General features: G+C 40.1%; 1 protein-coding gene across 2 annotated transcripts in view; it reads right to left on the bottom strand.

Moving 5' to 3' along the window:
* pold4 (DNA polymerase delta 4, accessory subunit) overlaps nt 1–18,386 on the bottom strand; it is a 42,302-nt gene extending 23,916 nt beyond the window's left edge. The window contains exons 1-4 of one of the 2 annotated variants that reach the window (XM_039767543.1): nt 18,082–18,386; nt 17,874–17,986; nt 8,698–8,799; nt 5,315–5,426 (exon numbers count right to left, since the gene is read on the bottom strand). In XM_039767543.1, coding sequence (XP_039623477.1) covers nt 5,315–5,426; nt 8,698–8,799; nt 17,874–17,967 — 308 coding nt within the window. In that variant the 5' untranslated portion in view covers nt 17,968–17,986; nt 18,082–18,386. Of the gene's footprint in view, nt 1–5,314; nt 5,427–8,697; nt 8,800–12,603; nt 12,683–17,873; nt 17,987–18,081 lie in introns of those variants that run through there. The other variant, XM_039767544.1, reaches the window with a different exon arrangement.
* Between the last annotated feature and the right edge of the window lie 1,627 nt (nt 18,387–20,013).

Here is a 20,013-nt window from a genome sequence, read left to right as displayed (position 1 = left end):
TGTATTGCCAGTGGTTCAATGGCAATTGCAAACAGCAGTGGTGACAAAGGGCATCCTTGTCTTGTGCCACGCTCTAGTTTAAAGTAGTCTGAGCAAATGTTATTGATGCAAACTGAAGCTTCTGGGTTAGTATACAGTAATTTAATCCATGCACAAATGTTCGGGCCAAACCCAAACTTCTCCAAAATAGTAAAAGGTATTTCCATTCAATCATGTCGAATGCTTTTTCTGCATCCAATGATAATAATATTTCTGGGGTGTTTGATTTAGTTGGTGAGTATATTACATTAAACAGGCGTCAAGATTTGAAGATAAGTGTCGGCCCCTAATAAATCCAGTTTGGTCTTGTGATATTACTGAGGGGAGCACTTTCTCCATCCTTCTAGCTATGATTTTAGAGAGTATTTTAACGTCGTTATTCAGAAGTGAAATTGGTCTGTATGATGCACATTGTAATAAGTCCTTATTTTGTTTTGGAAAGACAGTGATTAGTGCTTGGCGAAAGGTTTGTGGAAGAGATTGGTTATCTCTGGCTTCTGTAAATGTTGCTAATAGGAGGGAGCTAGCTGAGCGGAGAATTTCTTGTAAAACTCTGCAGGGTAGCCGTCAGGGCCTGCTGCTTTTCCACCTTGGAGTGACTTTATAGCATCCAGTAATTCTGATAATGACAGAGGTTTATCGAGCTCCTCCACACTAATAGCGTCAATTTGTGGTATCTGTAATTTATCCAGAAATGCATTAGATTGTATATTGTCTTCTTTAAACTCAGTAGTATATAGGGATTTATAGTAGTCTCTAAAAGTGTACATTATATTTTTGTGTTCGATGATTTTATCTCCGTTCGTGTTAGTAATTACGAGATTGCGTTATACATCTTGCTTGTGAATTTGTTGCGCTAAAAGCTTATTAGCTTTCTCCATGTTCATAATAATGATGTCTGGATTTGTAAATTAGTTGTTCGGTTTCTTTAGTTGTCAAGAGGTTTAATTCTGAATGTAGAGCCTGCCTCCTCTTATGTAGAGTCTCGCTTGGTAGTCTGGCATGTTCTTCATCTATTTTAGTAATTTCGCTTTTATCTCTGCTACTTTCTTCGCTCGGATTTATTTCTGTGGGAAAGATATGAGATAATCTGTCCTCTTAAGAAGGCCTTAAGAGTTTCCCAGAGTATTCCTGCAGAGATCTCAGGGGATGTATTTGTCTCTAGAAAGAATTCAATTTGTTTGGATATAAATTCAGTACAATTCTCGTCAGCTAATAGAAGCGGATTGAGACGCCATCTGGGGTGAGTGTATGGGGCTTAGTAATTTCAGCTCCAAGATCATCGGAGCATGGTCTGAAATAACAATAGCATCGTATTTACAAGATTTAATCTTAGGCAAGAAGTTATTATCTATAAAGAAGTAATCAATCCTTGAGTAGCAATGATGTACTGGTGAGTAGAAAGAATATGTTCTTGAATTTGGGTTTAAAACCTCCAGGGATCTGATAAGTTGTGATCAGTTATAAACTTTGTAATTATCTTTGCGGTGTTAGTTGCCGTTCCCCCTGTGGAGGAAGTCTTATCTAAAAGTGGATTTAGAACACAATTAAAGTCCCCAGCCATTATAAGTTTATGAGTGTTCAGATTGGGAATGGATGCAAATAAATTTTGTATAAATTCCTTATCATCAACATTAGGTGCATAAACATTTATCAAAATCATTTTACAGTTAGATAAGTCTCCCATGACCATCACATATCTCCCTTCAGGATCCAATACTACATCTGATGCTACAAATGGTACTGTTCTATGTATGAGAATTCCCACCCCTCTAGTTTTCTTTGTAAAACTAGAATGGAACATTTGGCCAGTCCAGTCTTTTTGCAGCCGGAACTGATCCTTACTTAGTAAGTGGGTTTCCTGTAAAAATACTATTTTAGCATTTAGACCTGTTAGGTGAGAAAGTACTTTCTTTCTCTTTAATTCGTGATTCAGGCCTTTAACATTCCAGCTTACGAAGTTAACTGTCCCATCATGGAGACACTGATTCTGAGTTTTTGGTGTCATATTAGTCTTAACTGGAAGTGAAATAGTTTAGGTCTTAATTTCCTATTCCCCCAAGAGTTGTTGCCATGCAGCTTATTATTACGTTGATAGTTATAATTATAAAGATTGAGATGATAGATTAGGTATAGATCAAGCCTGCTCTCTTTCTCTTCCCCCCTTAACCCCTCACCCTCCCTTTTTGCCTCCCCAGGTGAGGCTAAAACCCACTTCATGCAGTTACAATTACATTTTTTTAACGCAACCCTTAATTGCATTAATTTAATCCAGCAAACCTGACTGCACTTCACACGTTGATGATGAAGCAGTGCCCAATGAATCCAAGTCTATTACTAGTAGTAGTGGGTCACAGGTACAAAGGAATTCCAGCCCATCTTATCCAGCAAAATATGATTACATCCATAATACTCTCCCGGTCTACCAGAAGTGCATCTGCTACTCTAAGGCAAAAAGTAATTACACATGGTACACAACCAAATTTAATTATCCTTAAAGCTGTTAATTTTACATTGATCCACTGACCCCGGATTCTCCAGATGTCTTCTTGAGCCTTCCCGGGCATGTAAAGTTTAACGTGAATATTTCAAAAGCTTATGGAATGTAAGGTTCAGCGAACCTGTGTGACATTTTCGCTGTCAGTCACTCATTTAGCCCCACATCATTAGGGCATTAAGCTGGCTGCTACAGTACAGTTTGCATTCATGACCATCTGTGTGTTGATACTGCAGTAATGCTTGTGATTCACATATGCATTAGGGGCATGCGGCGGCACGGTGGCACAGTGGGTAGCGCTGCTGCCTCACAGTTAGGGGACCCGGGTTCGCTTCCCGGGGTCCTCCCTGCGTGGAGTTTGCATGTTCTCCCCGTGTCAGCGTGGGTTTCCTCCAGGTGCTCCGGTTTCCTCCCACAGTCCAAAGACATGCAGGTTAGATGTATTGGGGATCCTAAAGTGTGCTTGGTGTGTGTGTGAGCACCCTGCGGTGGGCTTGCGCCCTGCCCAGGATTTGTTTCCTGTCTTGCGTCCTGTGTTGGCTGGGATTGGCTCCAGCAGACCCCCGTGACCATGTAGCTGGATGGAGTATGATTTGCACTATTCCACATTACCTCACGTGGAATGCTGGGAAAAATGTATAAATCTGTGTATCTCCTCACGTATTATAATGGTGTTCAAAGCTTGGTGTAAAATATCCAAATCATCACTATTGCAAAACTGCATTTCCCCGTGGTCAAAAAACATAAAGTTACCAGCAGTTTCATTTCGGCTGACAGTGCGTGTCTTGTCCATATTGATGGGAGTGTTCACGTGTCATACAATATTTGTTACAAGTATTATTCCATCTCTATCAAATTGAGATCTTTTTATACATCATTTTTGTCCAGTGTTTCCAAAGCATTCTGCCGATCATTCCAAACTCTGCCTGAACGGCTTCTGGCAGCTCCTAGTGAGTCATGACAGCTCTGTTGATAGCTCTGCTAAATCTTGGTGAAGTTAGCAGTAGCTTCATAAACTAGGAAAATGGATAAAATGCCATTACTCCTACTCCTAAGAGTTGGATCAAATTTTTGCTACTCTGAGGTTTTGAGCCAATTAGGACCATTTTCTTTCTTTAAGATGCTTGATAAATATGGGAAAATGATAAACAAATTTCCATTTTTAGTCATACAGCAACCAACTCTCAATGTTTGTCATCTCCAGAACCAGGTTTGGTATAGCATGTGAGATGTTCAGCTTGAAAGCTGAATTTATGTCTGCCACATGACTGGCAGTATCTTAGGGAGAGTATGGAACCATTCTGATTATATTTGCAATATTATGTCTACCACACCTTTCAGGTGAGAAGAGAGCCCATGTCAGTTAAGTGGGTAACAGAATCTCCATGAGCCTGGGAGACTTCAGGAGGACCAACCTCAAGGGAATGACTCTTATCAGAGGAAGATCCTTCACAATCAGGGTCCTCTACAACAGTGGCATATCATCCAAGGGCACAACCCGTGCATTACATCTCGTATTGATTATCGTAATTCTATCCTATCTGGTGTGGAAGATCAGCCCGACCCAGACAGAAACTCAGACTCAGAAGTCCTGCACAACACACACAGTGCACAAACCCCAATAAATTCAGTCCTTATCTCTTTCTTTTCTTCTGCCACCTGCATTCCTCACCCACAATCTCTTTCATCTGCCTCCCGACTCTGGCTCTCCGGATGTGCTCCCTGATGACCTTCCTGCAGCACTTCCTGGTGAGGCGGAACTGCTGCATGGGCACCCAGAAGAACTCCTTGTGTACCTGGTTCCTGTTCCAGCAGCACTTCCTGGTGTGGAAGTCCATGGCTTTGGAACCGTCCAGGCACCCCCTGGCAGTGGTCACGGCCCCCCACAGGGTTGAGCTTCCAGGCTCCGTGGCCACCACGCAATCCAGGAGGGCTGCCCTCTTGCATCCCGCGGAAGACACTGCCCCCTCCCAGTCCTTCCCTTCCCCAGGTATCCCAGTGGGGCAAGGTCCCCGGTCATCTATCACACTGGTCTTCCTCACAAACTTCAATTGGTTTCTGTTCTCAATTGGTTCATAATGCTGCAGCTTGTATTATTACTACAACCCCTTCCATAGAACACATTACTCCAGTCCTTCCTATTAAATAAGATTCTTCTTATTACTTAAAAGACCCTTCATTATCTGGCATCTCTTTATCTTTCTGATCTTCTTCACATCTCCATTCCTTCTCGTATCCTTAGATCTTCTTCCTCTATCAGTCTTATTATACCTCCTGCGCACTTGAGTACCACGGGGTTTAGAGCTTTCAGTCGAGTAGCCCCTCGCCTGTGGAACTCTCTCCCTCAAGACATTCGTAATATCAACTCTCTTCTACCTTTTTAAGATGGCTTATTCTGTCTGATAATTTTAGCTGATAAATTTAAATTCAGTTTTATTATTGTATTTATTCTAGTTTTATTGCACTGTAATATCTTATTCATTTTATGTTGTGACTGTTGTTATTAATGTGCTCTGTAAGGTGTCCTTGTGTGCCTTGGAAGGTGCCTGCATATAAAATAAATCATTTTTATCATTATTATTAATATTTGACTTTGATTTGAATTACTTTGTTAATCCCTGAGGGAAAATTGTTTTTCACAAAACCTACGGAGGTCAGAGCACAGGATGTACAACATCGCTGGAGCAATTTTCAGGTTAAGGCCTTATATATTGTATAAACTTTCAAACCGCATACTAAATAAATGGCAGAACAAAGAAAAAAAAATGAATACAGTACCTGTTTAAGTACTTTGGGTCCTCCAAATGGTGCTGAAGAAGGTCATACACCTGAAGTGGTGGGTTCAGACCCAATTCGTCTGCTCGCTCCCACCTTTCCAGGCGGGTGATGCCTGTGAGAAGACAGGACAGTGCTTTCAGACAATGGTCATCGACTGCTGTTTTTTCTTTACTTGAAATCACTCTCTCAGCTACCTCCACACAATGTCACCTCTTTCTAAGGTTAGGCGTCTCATTAGTAACGTCACTTAAAAGCCACTCTTGAAACAAGTTATTCATTAAGAGTCAGCGTGACAGCAAATCCCATGGAAATGACAATCAAAATAGGAAACAAATACAGCTCACTTTGCTCATTTTCTCCTAAATGTTTTTATTCATGTAAAATGTGGAATCTCATAATCATCATAATCTTCCTTCCATGTTTCATTCTTATGTTCACAGTTGTAAAATGCTGAGCTGAGTTGGGCTGGGCTGCTCAGACCTTCCTAACCCAAGCAAATTTCTCCCAGATATTCCTGAGGAACAACCAAGGCCAAGGGCAATTAAGAAATAGTGTGTCCTGTGTCTCACTCTTAGTCTTTACTTTGTGGGGGGCTTTGTCTTACAGACATCCCATGGGAGTTACCCAGAGGCAACTTTACCCCTCATTGCAAATCACCTCATCTGGCTCCTCTCAAACCTCAGATGCAGTAATTCTATTCTGAAGACCACCTGGGTTACCAAAGCTCTTCATCCTGCCATGGAGAGTTAGCCTAGCAATGTTGTACTCCAAACTCACTTCAGCTGATCATACTCATGGTCACCTCATTTCAGTCTCTGCCCAGTACTTGTGAATATATGTAAGGACAGGTATGTAGACTGACCAGTAAAGAAAGAATCTGATAGTAATGTTTTCCTATGCTGTGTTATAGCCAGGTCCCTGGCTTGTGAAAATGAATTCAAAATTACATTTTTATATAATTTCTATTAGCTTTGTTAATCATTTGTTTATAATTTACTGTGCTGTCATTTCTTGTATTTTTGTGAGTAGAGCCCTAGGGGGCGGGGCCACCCCAACATCACAGCTGCTGGGCCCTCCTCCTGGCTTTACCTTCTCAGTCAAAATCGAGACTCGCCCGTGGAGCTTTGAATTTGCATTTAAGTTTATATATTAAATATTGTTATTTCTTGTTTTGCTGCGGTGGGCTGGCACCCTGCCCGGGATTTATTCCTGCCCTGTGCTGGCTGGGATTGGATCCAGCAGATCCCTGTGACCCTGTGTTAGGATATAGCGGGTTGGATAATGGATGGATGGATTTCTTGTTTTGCTGTTTTTTAAATGTTCTTGCTTGTTTGCTAGATTTGCCTTTAGAATTTGTGAATTGAGACTTGTTTGCCATTTTTGGTCAAAAATCTTGTTGATCTTTTGAATATTTTGTTATATTTTTTATTCTTGACAAATAAACTGTCAAGTTGTAAAATGTACAGTTTGGCTTGTCTTCATACACCAGAGTTTTATGGTTTATTCATGATTACGACTTGCTTGTTGATGTGTTTCAACATCTTGTCTTCTTATGAGAGGGGGCTGTGTCACCCAACCAAAGGCTAGATATAAACAACCATAAACTGTCAGTGTGCATTTCTCCATCTTTGTTGCTCTTGCATTAGGTATCTCACATTTGATGCTCAACAGATGGCGTTGCTATTGATCCCTTTTTTCTATTATGGCAATCATCACATAATCAGTCTCTACAATTTGCTTACTGCTCAGCAGATGTCGCTACTCTTCTTTTTCTTTCCACAATGTCACTTGACTGAATGGTCACTTGACCATTATAAACCCATAAGCACAGGTCACTTTTCTGTTACTTCAAATTTTTTTAATTCCAAAATATATCAGGTCATTAGCTTTTGATTAACAACAAGATCAAGGTTCTAGCTCCAGTAGTTCATGGGCAATCTTGTGACAAATGGACAGACCTTAGCATTTTATACATACAGATAGAAACTTCCAAAAAAAAAAAATCACAATTCATAAACAGAAAACACAATTGACATAGGACTGATTTTAAATTGAAGATCTGCATCCCCGCTTCATTCACTGCTCAAGAATGTTATTTTCATTTCAAAAGGTCAATCCCCTGTCAATTGCATTTCCGGTTTTTCATGTGCATCAATTTTTCAGGAAGTATCAATTTAACAATATTTAAGCAAAAAATGAATGCGCATTGCATGTTTTGAACATAAAACTAGATAACTAACATGGATTTTGCAACATGAGTAACACAAGATTTCTTTTTCCATGGATGTCTTTCCCATTGTTTGCTGTTGTACAGCATTGGTCACCATTGTCTTGTATCATACCATAAACTACTTTTTATCTTAAGGATGTTTATGGAAATCACGCTATCTGGAGAAAACGCATGTGGACGTGGGCAGAATGTGTAAAAAATCATAGTCTAAAAAATTCCTGGTCTTTGAAGTTTAGGGGCTGTATCAGAAAGCTCTCTGGCACTACTCTCTTACACTGATTTCAAACAAAAAGCCCAGAATTCTAAGAGATCATAACAGATCTATTGGTCCACTGAATTAGATAGATGTATATATAAGCGCAGAGGCCTTACATGTTGAGAGCATGTACAGGGAAAACAAATAGTAAAAAAGGTGAAAACCTCCAAAATATCCACAAAGTAGGCCAGGATATTTACTGGCCTGCCTAGACACAGGCCTTGCCCCAGGCAGCCTTCCCCCATACAACAGGTAGGCTTCGGCCTATACAGGCCCAAGATGTGGCTTGCCTTTCAAAGTTCGAAAATACACTTGAAATTTCCCCAAAACACAAAAATATGCAAAAATTGCTTTCAAGGGAGAGGAAACAATGAAACTTCTGGCTTGGAAGGACAAGGCAAATGCAGAATCTTTATACATGGAGGAATTTATTGGAATTTAATAAAGTAAGAACAGAAAAAGACAAACAGGCAAAAATGAGACAAAAGGGGATGGCTAACAAGTCAACCCACAGATAAAAAATCCAAAGACAAAAGCAGAAAATCCAGAAAACAGAAAAATACAATACTTACATATAAATGCACTTTTCAACAGACACTGAACCACTGAAGGACCTACTCCTCAGCCTGTAATACTAAGACTGAGGCCGGCTTCCTTAGCAGTGATGTCTGGGTGGCTCCACCTCCTGGGGTTCCACCCACAAAGCACAAGAAATGAATGCAAAGACAATAAAAACACAATACTTGACAAATTAAATAATTAAACAAAAAGAACTAAAAAAGAAAAACATTAGTTTACATAAAGGCAATTCAAAAATGGAAATAACAAGAGATATGAAAAAAGTAAGAAAAAGGAACTTAAACCAGGGCAATAACCCTGGTTGAACAATAACATTACCTAAACAGGGTCCAAATTCCCAGTTCAAATCAAACTGCTTGAGGAGGTCTAGGTCCAACTGTCTTTGAGGAACAGGAACCAGCTCTGGCTCCTGTTCAGGGTCTGTAATAAAACAACAGCAAATTAGTCAAAGAAGGTGACTGTCTGCAGTGTAATCAGATCAAAGAGCAACAGGTTATGTGTTGTTACAATTATTTAGAGAACAGTAAGCAGGGGCTAGAAGGGTCTGATTATTCAAATCTTATCTGACATGCATAACATTTTCAAACACACTAAATCCAGTTGACACTCACAATACCCTAGCAGATCAGCCTACATTGGACTGGACTGCCAATACTGATTCTCTGTGCAAGAAAGGTCAGAGCTGACTATACTTCCTTAGAAGCCTGGCATCCTTCAACATCTGCAATAAGATGCTGCAGATGTTCTATCAGACGGCTGTGGTGAGCGCCCTCTTCTACGTGGTGGTGTGCTGGGGAGGCAACATAAAGAAGAGAGACGCCTCACGCCTGGACAAACTGGTGAGGAAGGCAGGCTCTATTGTAGGCACGGAGCTGGACAGTTTGACATCCGTGGCAGAGCGACGGGCGCTGAGCAGCCTCCTGTCAGTCATGGAGAATCCACTGAACAGGATCATCTCCAGACAGAGGAGCAGCTTCAGCGACAGAAGTCCTGCTCCATTGACAGACTGAGGAGATCGTTCCTCCACCACAGTATGCGAATCTTCAATTCCACCCGAGGGGGTAAACATTAACATTAGAAAAAAGTTATTGTCTGTCTGTTATGCCTTCATTTTTATCACTCTAATTTAATATTGTTTTTTTATCAGTATGCTGCTGCTGGAGTATGTGAATTTCCCCTTGGGGATTAATAAAGTATCTATCTATCTATCTATCTCTATCTACATCCACACTACTATGTCGTTTTTAAATGAAAATGATCTCCATCCACTCTAGGGTTGTCACATCATTTCGGAAAGTACCTCAGCTCACACTAAATATTAAAATGACTGAAAACACATATGACATAGGCTTCACATATGTCGTCCAATCTAAGGGAGTTTGCAAGGACCTGCCAGGAAGAATGGGATCAACTGCCCAAATCCAAGTACGCAAAACATGAAGAGACTCACCAAAGAGGCTCAAAGCTAAAGTTGCAATCAAAGGGTCTTTTACAAAATACTGAATTAAGGGTCTAAATCTTACATGGCTGCGAGATTTCAGTATTTGATTTCAAATAAATTTGCAAACCTTTGTGAAAAATATGCTTTTGCTTCATCATTATGGGTTATTGAGGATAGACTGATGGGCAAAAGTGGCAAATTTATCCATTTAACATTAAACCTACGATACAATAAAATGTGCAGAAAGTGAAGGGGTCCAAATGCTTTCTAAATTTACTGTAGATAGATAGATAGATAGATAGATAGATAGATAGATAGATAGATAGATAGATAGATAGATAGATAGATAGATAGATAGAATGAACTGTCATCACCGTCTGGTCTTCCACCACACAAATTACTGTTGAAAGAAGGATGTATTATAATGTTATTGCGTAATTTATGTCTGAGTGATGAACTATGCAATAGGACAAGATTAGTTGTATTTAAAATTGGTTCAACAATTCTGACATGTCAAATTTTAACAGGCAACAAGAAAGGTAATACCTCGCAGTTTGGAGACCCAGGTTCGCTTCCCGCGTACTCCCTGCGTGGAGTTTGCATGTTCTCCCCATGTCTGCGTTGGTTTCCTCCGGGCACTCCGGTTTCCTCCCACAGTCCAGAGACATGCAGGTTAGGTGGATTGGTGATTCTAAATTGGCCCTAGTGTGTGCTTGGTGTGTGGGTGTGTTTGTGTGTGTCCTGCAGTGGGTTGGCACCCTGCCCGGGACTGGTTCCTGCCTTGTGCCCTGTGTTGGCTGGGATTGGCTCCAGCAGACGCCCGTGACCCTGTGTTTGGATTCAGCGGGTTGGAAAATGGGTGGATGGAAGAAAGGTAATGTAGTACATCTTCCGCGGATAACATTCGACACCAAAGGAGATCTAAATATGCCATTCGTATTAAAACGTTTACAGTTTCCCGTTACAATAGCTTTTGCTATGACAATTAACAAATCACAGGGACAAACATTCGAAAAAGTCGATGTATTTATTAGAGTGAAAGAAACGATATTCACTCACGGGCAGTTATAAGTTGCATTGTCAAGATGTAACTCCAAACACAGAATCAAAATTCAAAGCGATATTGATGAAAAGTTAATTCCAAATATTGTTTTTACTGAAGTTTTACAGTAAAAGTTGTGATGGGCACCCGGGCATCTGCCTGCCCAAACTCCGACATGATTACAAAAACACAGTCCTTTATCAGAATAAACAAAGGTTTTATTTTAAATACATCCAAAAAGTGTTACATATGCACAAAACACTGGTTTCTCCGTTTCTACAATAAATCTCTAACCACCGCACTTGCCCTCCTCCAGTCAATTGTTGCCTCTCTTCCACCCAGCTCTGACTCGCCTAAATAAGGGAGTGCGGCCCCTTTTATTACAGACCCAGGAGCACTTCCGGTGCCAGGGCGAAGAAGTCCATTATTAGAGTATGGAACTTGTTTCCCATGAACACTCTCTTGCGGCACCCCGTGAACCCAGCAGGGATGCCCTGCCAGACTACATTTCCCAGCATGCCCTCCTGGCTTCCCACTGGGTGGGGATATCTGGGACTGCTGCCATCTAGCATATTGGGGGAATAATAGTTTCCTAGTGATCTCTCTACTTCTATAGGGGCTGTCCATCCATCTCTTCCTTCCGGTTTTTGCTTCCTTTCCTGGCCGGAATAAGTTTAAAAAGTATTTGCATGTTAATTTCAAACCCAAACAGAACGAAAACGTATAACACAACGAATACCTCTAACGCAACATGAAGCATAATTTTCTTTCAATTTATTATGTTTTACTATTTTTTACTACGGTTAATTACTCGCTGTAATGTAAAATAGTTAGGTCTATTATGCATATGTAACAATTCCCATGAAAATAACAATCTGTTTAAATTGTACATCCGCTCCCCATACACGAGCAGCAGATCTATGAAGTGGCTAGTCCAGGGGTCCTCAATCCCAGTCCTGGAGAGCCGCAGTGGCTGCAGGTTTTTGTTTTGACCTGGTTGCTTAATTAGAAAGCAATTCTTGCCAATAAAGCACTAACAAGCTATGAAATTAAATGAACTCTGCTATGTCAAGTCATTCTCATATCCTAGATTTTCTTTCCCTTTCTATCATGCAAATGATTTGAAGGCTAAAATGGACGAGTAATTCTCAGTCCTTCACTTTTTTCTCTTCGTTTTTCTTCCAAGTATTTAATTAAACCCATTAGTGCAGATAAATACACACAGGTGTAAATGTAAATAAGCTAAATGGAGAAATGCTGCTCTCTCTTGTCATTTGCATGTTATTGATAATAAGGAGCAATTAAACTAGCTGTTTAAGACAAAATTAAGCAATAAGGGCTCAAAATCACTAAAGTGAAGCAATTTGTTACTTTAGCAATAAGTGCTTTTTATTAAGCAACTGGGTTGGAGCAAAAACCTGCAGCCATTGCGGCTCTCCAGGACCACCGTGATTGAGGACCCCTGGGCTAGTGCATTGCGCCCACCCGGGGGTTGGCAACCGAAGCGAGAAGGGGGCAGAGCACACTAGTACTACAATATATTTTCGTATTAAATTTTTTCGCATTATATGTTGCTTTATATTGTCCTTTAGTTATCTTTGTGTTTCATTGTTTTTCTGCAGTATACATTTGAATTTCACCTTAATGAACTACATCTAATCTAATATCTAATGAAAGGACACGCGCACAGTAGTTCATTTTAGGCTCATGAATTAACCTAACATTCTATTACTGAACTGACCAATGAAAGAAAAAACTGACTCCCAAGATGGTGCCCAGCCAAACTTCACAAACTGCAGCATCCTGCATAGGTACAAATACTGTAAAAAAAAAAAAATCAATGTTAACTGCTGTACTCCTGTGCCTCCTGACATACAGAAATCCATTAAACAAAATTATCAATTAAAGCATTCTAACTTCGCCAGGTGTTAAGATTCCAGAAAAGATGGAGCAGCGCTAGTATATGTCCATAGAAGAGTGACTGACTAAGCCGATTCCAGGACTGCAGGGGATGAGTTATGAGCAAAGATTAAAGGAGTTGAACCTTTTTAAGCAAATGGGGATTAAGAGGTGACATGATTGATTGACGTGTTTAAAATTATTAAAAGGAATTAGTAGAGTGGAATGAGGCCGTTACTTTTAAATGAGTTCAACACAAACACGGGGACACAAATTAAAACTTGTTAAGGGTAAAATTCACTCAAACGTTAGCAGTTTTTCTTCACACAGACACGTGGAATAAGGTACTAAGTGGTGTGGTAGACATTAGAACTTTAAGGACCTTCAAAACTCAAGTTGATGTTGTTTTGGATGAAGCAGTTGGATAGGACTGGTGAGCTTTCCTGGGCTGAATGGCCTGTTCTGCCGTTCTAATGATAACTGACACCCACTTCAGAAATCACGAGGGGTGACAAAGCAGATCAGATAGCCTGCCGGCACTTCACCTTTCATAAATATGTAAACAGCTGAACTCCAGCTGTGTAGCTGTAAAGTGTCTTGACATCATATTAACAACTGAAGGACATTGCATAAAAATACACATCTCGATTACGATTACGACATTACGATTTTTGGGACACTGAGGGAGTCAATAAAGGCAAAATGCTGGGTCTCTACCATTTAAAAAAAAAAATGTGGTCCTTCAGAGCACAGCCATTTGTGGTTCCCCAAGAACCTTGCACATGAAGGGTGCAGAAATACTTCCACATCAGGCTCCATAGATAACCATGAAAAGGGCCAACAGATTAATACAAATCCAATAGCTTCATGATGGACACTTGCTGCACATCACAGCACAGGCCAAGCTCAGGCTCTGTTGATCTATCAATACCCTGCTAGGCAGCCATTGAAGACATTGAAGGTTTTTTTTATTTTTCCACTAGGGGGCTCTGCCCCCTGCTCGTTTCGCTCACCCGGTTAACCGGATATACAATATACATGGGAATTGTTAGATATGCATTATTTTCACTTTTACTTTTGTAAAAACAATATTTGGAATTAACTTTTCTTCAAGATTGCATTGCATTTTGATTCTGTGTTTGGACTGACATCATGACAACATAACGTATAACTGCCTGTGAATGAATATCATTTCTTTCTCTTTAATAAATAAAATGACTTTTTCGAATGTTTGTCCATGCTCTTTCTTCTTCGCTTAGTTGTTGACATGTCATCTACAGGGTGGTCCAGATCTAATTATGCAGATCCAGATCATCTGGATGACTTTGATTTATGCGGGGACGATTCCAGTTTGGCGCCAAGACGATTCTTCATGTCGTCAGTTCGCACGCTTCTCGATGGTCCGGAATTTTTCGGGTGATTTTCTATGTAATAAACTTAAGTTATAGCATAATGAAATTTGTATAATTAGATCTGGACCACCCTATAGAACATATAAAATTATTGTCCTGATAAAATTTATAAGAGCTGAGAGCGCAAGAAGTGTGTCTGCCAAAAGCATTCACGTGACTGAGGTTAGATGACCGTGGTCTTGTTTGAAAATAGTTGTAAGTAGGGTGTGACTTGAAAGAATCTCATGTTAAAAGTCTCCGTCTCACGGGACTTCATTCCACGCCAACATTTTTAGAATTTTTTCATTCTTGCTGGCAACACCAATTAGACGATCTACAAGTCTCTGACTTAAACTTTAACTCGAAACAACATATTCGATATCTTTTCGCTGTTCCGTTACTTCACAGAGTAATAATTTCCATTTGTTTGCACTAATGTGATCTTTCCTATCTTTTTTTTGACACTTTCACATTTTCGTAATTCCATTATCTATAACCTTCTCTGCATGTGTACCGTGCCAACATTTTTGAATTCTTTATGACATTCTACTTTGTCATTTACTCTTTGTCTTTTATTTCCAGCCCCGGGCATGGTTAAATCTCTTTCTCGCGGGACGTATAAGAGTCTCTCCGAGAAAATCACGTCTTTTCTCCTTCCAAGATTTTTTTTTTATAATAGAAAGATATATAAGGAACATTTTCAAAGCCCAAAAAAAACATTTTATATGTATAGAACCATTTCCAGAATGAAATGGTTCATTGACAATCAATGGAGCTATGAGGAACTGCACGACCCAGACAAGGGCCATCAGAGAACCATTATATTCAGGAGCGTACCCTCATTTTTTATTATTTATTTTTCTCCAGCATGACATTAACACTTACCTTTTTTTTTTTCTTTCTACTGTACAGGGAGTGCAGAATTATTAGGCAAGTTGTATTTTTGAGGATTAATTTGAATATGGAACAAACACAGTGCTATCAGTCAATCCAAAATGTTAATAAACCTGAAACCTGAATGTTTCACAACGGAAATGTGAGTGTGAACATCATCAGGGGAATACATATGTGCGCACAATTATTAGGCAACTATTAGTGTGCAGATTTATTATGCAACTAAAGGAAAAATGAAAATTTTCCCATCTCACTTGTTTCTTTTCATCTGTTATAGTGAGAATAATAAACAAACACCTCAAATTTTACAAATAAACATCTCTGACATTTAAAAAAATCAATCAATCAATCAATGACCAATATAGCCACCCTTCTTTCCAATAACAGTCATAAGCCTTTCCATTCATGGAGTCTGTCAGTTTCTTGATCTGTTGACGATCAGCTTTTTGTGGAGCAGTGACTACAGCCTCCCAGACACTCTTCAGAGAGGTGGATTGTTTTTCTCCCCCGTAAATCTAGCGTTTAAGAAGTGCCCACAAGTTCTCGATAGGGTTTAGGTCAGATGAGGAAGGGGGGCCATGTCATTATTCCTTCATCTTTAAGGCCTTTACTGGCTGGCCACGCAGTGGAGAACTTCGATGCAAGTGATGGAGCATTGGCCTGCATAAAAATCATGGTCTTCTTCCTGTATCACTGTTTGAAGAAAGTGTCTTCGAAAAACTGGCAGTAGGTTTGGGAGTTGATTTTGAGTTCATCTTCAATGCAAAAGGTCCAACTAGCTCATCTTTAAAAATACCAGCTCATACCAGTACCCCACCTCCACGTTGGAGTGGAGCTCTGTGCCCATTACTGATCCACAGGTCCATCCATCTGCTCCATCAAGAGTCACTCTCATCTCATCGGGTCCATAAAACCTTTGAAAAAAATCTGTCTTCAGATATTTCTTGGCCCAGTTTTGATGTTTCAACTTATGTTTCTTGTTCAGTGGTGGTTGGGTTTCAGCCCTCCTTACCTTGGCCATGTCTTTAAACACTGAACACCTTGTACTTCTGGGCACTCCAGGTAGGTTGCAGCTCTGGAATATGAAAGTACTGGAGGATAATGGGTTCCTGGTAGCTTCACGTTTGATTCTTCTCAAATCTTTGGCAGCTAATTTGTGTCTTTTGTTCTCAACACGTTTCTTGCGACCCTGTTGACTATTTGCAACAAAATGTTTGATGGTTCTGTGATCACACACCAATATCTTAGCAATTCCAAAAGTGCTGCATCCCTCTGAAAGACTTTTTACAATTTTTGACTTTTCAGAGTCAGTTAAATCTCTTTTTTGGCCCATTTTGCCTGAGGAAAACTAGCTGCCTAATAATTCTGCACACCTTGATATAGGGTGTTGATCTCCTTAGGCCACACCCTCCCTCATTACACAAATACACATCACCTGACGTGCTTAAATCCAATAAGCATTCAAGTTAATACAGCTTGGAGTTGGAATATACGCATTAAAAAATGATGATATGGTCAAAATACTCACTTGCCTAATAATTGTGCACACAGTGTATATACATTTGGCGGCACGGTGGTGTAGTGGGTAGCACTGCTACCTCGCAATAAGGAGACCTGGGTTCACTTCTTAGGTCCTCCCTGCGTGGAGTCTGCATGTTCTCCCCGTGTCTGCGTTGGTTTCCTCCCACAGTCCAAAGACATGCAGGTTAGGCGCATTGGCGATACTAAATTGCCCCTAGTGTGTGCCCTGCGGTGGGCTGGCACCCTGCCCAGGATTGGTTCCTGCCTTATGCCCTGTGTTGGCTGGGATTTGTTCCTGCCTTGCGCTGGCTGAGATCGACTCCAGCAGACACCCGTGAACCTGTGCTAGGATATAGCGGGTTGGACAATGACTTACTGTATATACATGTTACGTTATTATTTCCCCTGGGTAATAAAAAAACTATTTTATGATAGCTGATGCTGTAATGATATTGGACAGGGTGTTTTCCTCCTGTATAACTGATGTGGCGCATGCTCTGTCACCCGAACAGGTATATACTGAAAAAAATGTTTGGATTATTTCATGTGATTTTAATATATTTGTGTGCACCACCACCTAATCAAAGCACCGTTATGTTCTTACATTGATGGATTAAAGGCCAGAAGTCCACGTGACCGTCATCATCAGGTTCTAGAATGAGATCCCTGAATACAATGAGGACTGATTGTGAGGTCATTTATGTTAGGTAGAATGCCTAGAGGAGGCTGGGTGGTCTCGTGGCCTCGGACCCCCTGCAGATTTTTTTTATTTTCCCTCCAGCCGTATGGAGTTTATTTGTTTTTTCTGTCCTCCCTGGCCATCGGACCTTACTTTTATTCTGTTAATTAGTGTTCCCTAATTTTAATTATTTATTTTGTCTTTTATTTCTCTTTTCTTCATAATGTAAAGCACTTTGACCTATATTGTTTGAATGAAAATGTGCTATAGAAATAAATGTTGTTGTTGAATCCTTCATATTAAGTCATTTTGCCATCGTCCACGCTGCACAGACATGAATAATCTATCAATTGATGTTTTCTAAGTGTTATAAAGAACAACAGAAGCCATTGTTAAGGTCTCATTGCACAAAAGTAAACAAGTAATTGATGCATTTTTGCAGTCCCTAAACTAAAGGGTTACCCAAACGTCACATCCACGAGCCAATCCGCAGTCGCGCTGTGAATTTGAGGATCGCAGACAACAGAGTGCAATAGTATTCCATACATAAAGCAAGTTAAACAAGCTGCGATTGCGGTATTTTATAGCAATGTCAAAATGCTGGAATTAAAAAAAAGGCATCCTCACCAGGCTTGACCACCTTTCCTTCTTTCACCTCCTCGATTTTCGCCTTTTTGACCACTTTGAAAGTGTCCGTGATCAGTCGTTTCTTCGGGGCCATTCTTTCTGACTTCTTACGTCTATAAAAAAAAAATTCAATTACAAAACACGGTTAAAGTCGAGCTTCTTTGATCTCTTCACGTATCAAACAATTTCAAACGTCTTAATTTCGTACGTTTCCTTGGGCACTTTTTTATGTCTGATCGCCAACAGTGGCTCTCCTCGCCTGGTCTATTGTGTCCCGACACAAAGCAAGCTGAACACGAAGCGAGCACAACTGGGATCGTAATGAGTTTCAAGAAGCTGATGACACCGCTGGGAGAAGTGTCAGTAAAGAAAAAAGAAAACTGTGCCGGACAAATAAATGGTGCACTTCAGGGAGCAGCCGACCGCCGACAGATACGGCATATACGCTGTCAAACCACGAGCACCCCGGACTGATTGTTTGCAAACAACATCACAAAAACCAGGAAATCCGGAAGTGACATGTGGGATTTAAAGACACAGCAGCGCTAATACCGCAGTCGTGTGTCTGTGACAACAGCGCCGCCACAGACTGACCTTTCCATTCCTCCTGCTTGTTAGGCTAATCGGCCGTTATTAAACTGGCATCGCGAAGAATTCGGATGTGCCAGTAATTATACCCTGTGATGGACTGACACCTCGTCTGGAGTTGGGTGGCAAGAATAAATTCCAGGCAAACCATGGACGGATATTGAGGATCATTGCAAAGGCGAAGAACAGAAATGCCCAATACATGCAATGGCAACTTAGCCCCGACGTTAAAAGAAATGTGTATGTATGCTAACTCGCAAATATCTGAAGTCATCAAACATAGACTGCTTTAAAGACTCACCCTACAATTTCAGAGCATTCAGAAGGTATTCTGGGTTCTGCAGGAAGACCTCCTGGCTATTATAATTTTCACAAAAACATTAAGTTCATTGTCATCTCTAAATGAGCCAGTATGATGGAGACCATCCAGATCTACTTACCGTGCACAGACCCCTATATATATATATATATATTTTTTTTTGCACATGTTGCTATGTTGGGTGGACTGTCCTACCTGCTGGGATAGAAGGTCACACCTTGCCCTGCCAGAATGAGTTCATGCTGGATGGGGCAGTGAGATGAATGGGAATCCCAGTCACAATGCATGATGCTACAAGGTTAACAAAAGGACAATTGTAGACTGCTCCTTTGCTGCACTGGTAACCTCACTTCAAGTGAGGCCCACCACAAGCGATGTCAAAGTTTCAGTTTCAGTTATGGGACACACTCTGGACCCCCTGGAGGTAGTAGTGGAGGAGAGAATTAAAACAAAACTGAGTACCATTATGAGCAATGCTGCACATCCTCTCTGGGATCCACTAACACAGAGGACTTTCAGCCAATGAATAATTCAACTGAAGTGTGTCAAGAAATACTAGGGGGGCTCCTTTATACCAACATCAATACACCTGTAAAGTGCCTTGCTGTGTCTTTAATGGTCAAATCAGAGGTTTTCTTTATTTTGTATATGGTGAATACAGTATATATATATATATATATATATATATATATATATATATATATATATATATATATATATATATATATATATATATATATATATATATATATATATATATATATATATATAGGTTAAGGGCCTTACTCAAGGACCCAACAGAGCAGAGTCCCTTTTTGGCATTTACGGTATTCAATCCAGCAACCTTACAATTGCCAGTGCAGATCCCTAGCCTCAGAGCCACCACTCCACCTTCATCCATTTTACTCTCACCTATGTATCAGTTATTAGACAGCTACAGCTCTCTCATCATTATCCAAAGACATTTGGGGAGTTGTTGTTTTTATATTACTTGAGCTTTGCTCTATCTATCTATCTATCTATCTATCTATCTATCTATCTATCTATCTATCTATCTATCTATCTATCTATCTATCTATCTATCTATCTATCTATCTATCTATCTATCTATCTATCTATCTATCTATCTATCTATCTATCTATTATATAGTGCTTTTCACATCTATCTATCTATCTATCTATCTATCTATCTATCTATCTATCTATCTATCTATCTATCTATCTATTATATAG

The sequence above is a fragment of the Polypterus senegalus genome, chromosome 10 (genome assembly GCF_016835505.1).
Source record: "Polypterus senegalus isolate Bchr_013 chromosome 10, ASM1683550v1, whole genome shotgun sequence".
NCBI lineage: Eukaryota > Metazoa > Chordata > Cladistia > Polypteriformes > Polypteridae > Polypterus > Polypterus senegalus.
This window is presented reverse-complemented; position numbering and strand designations above follow the sequence as displayed.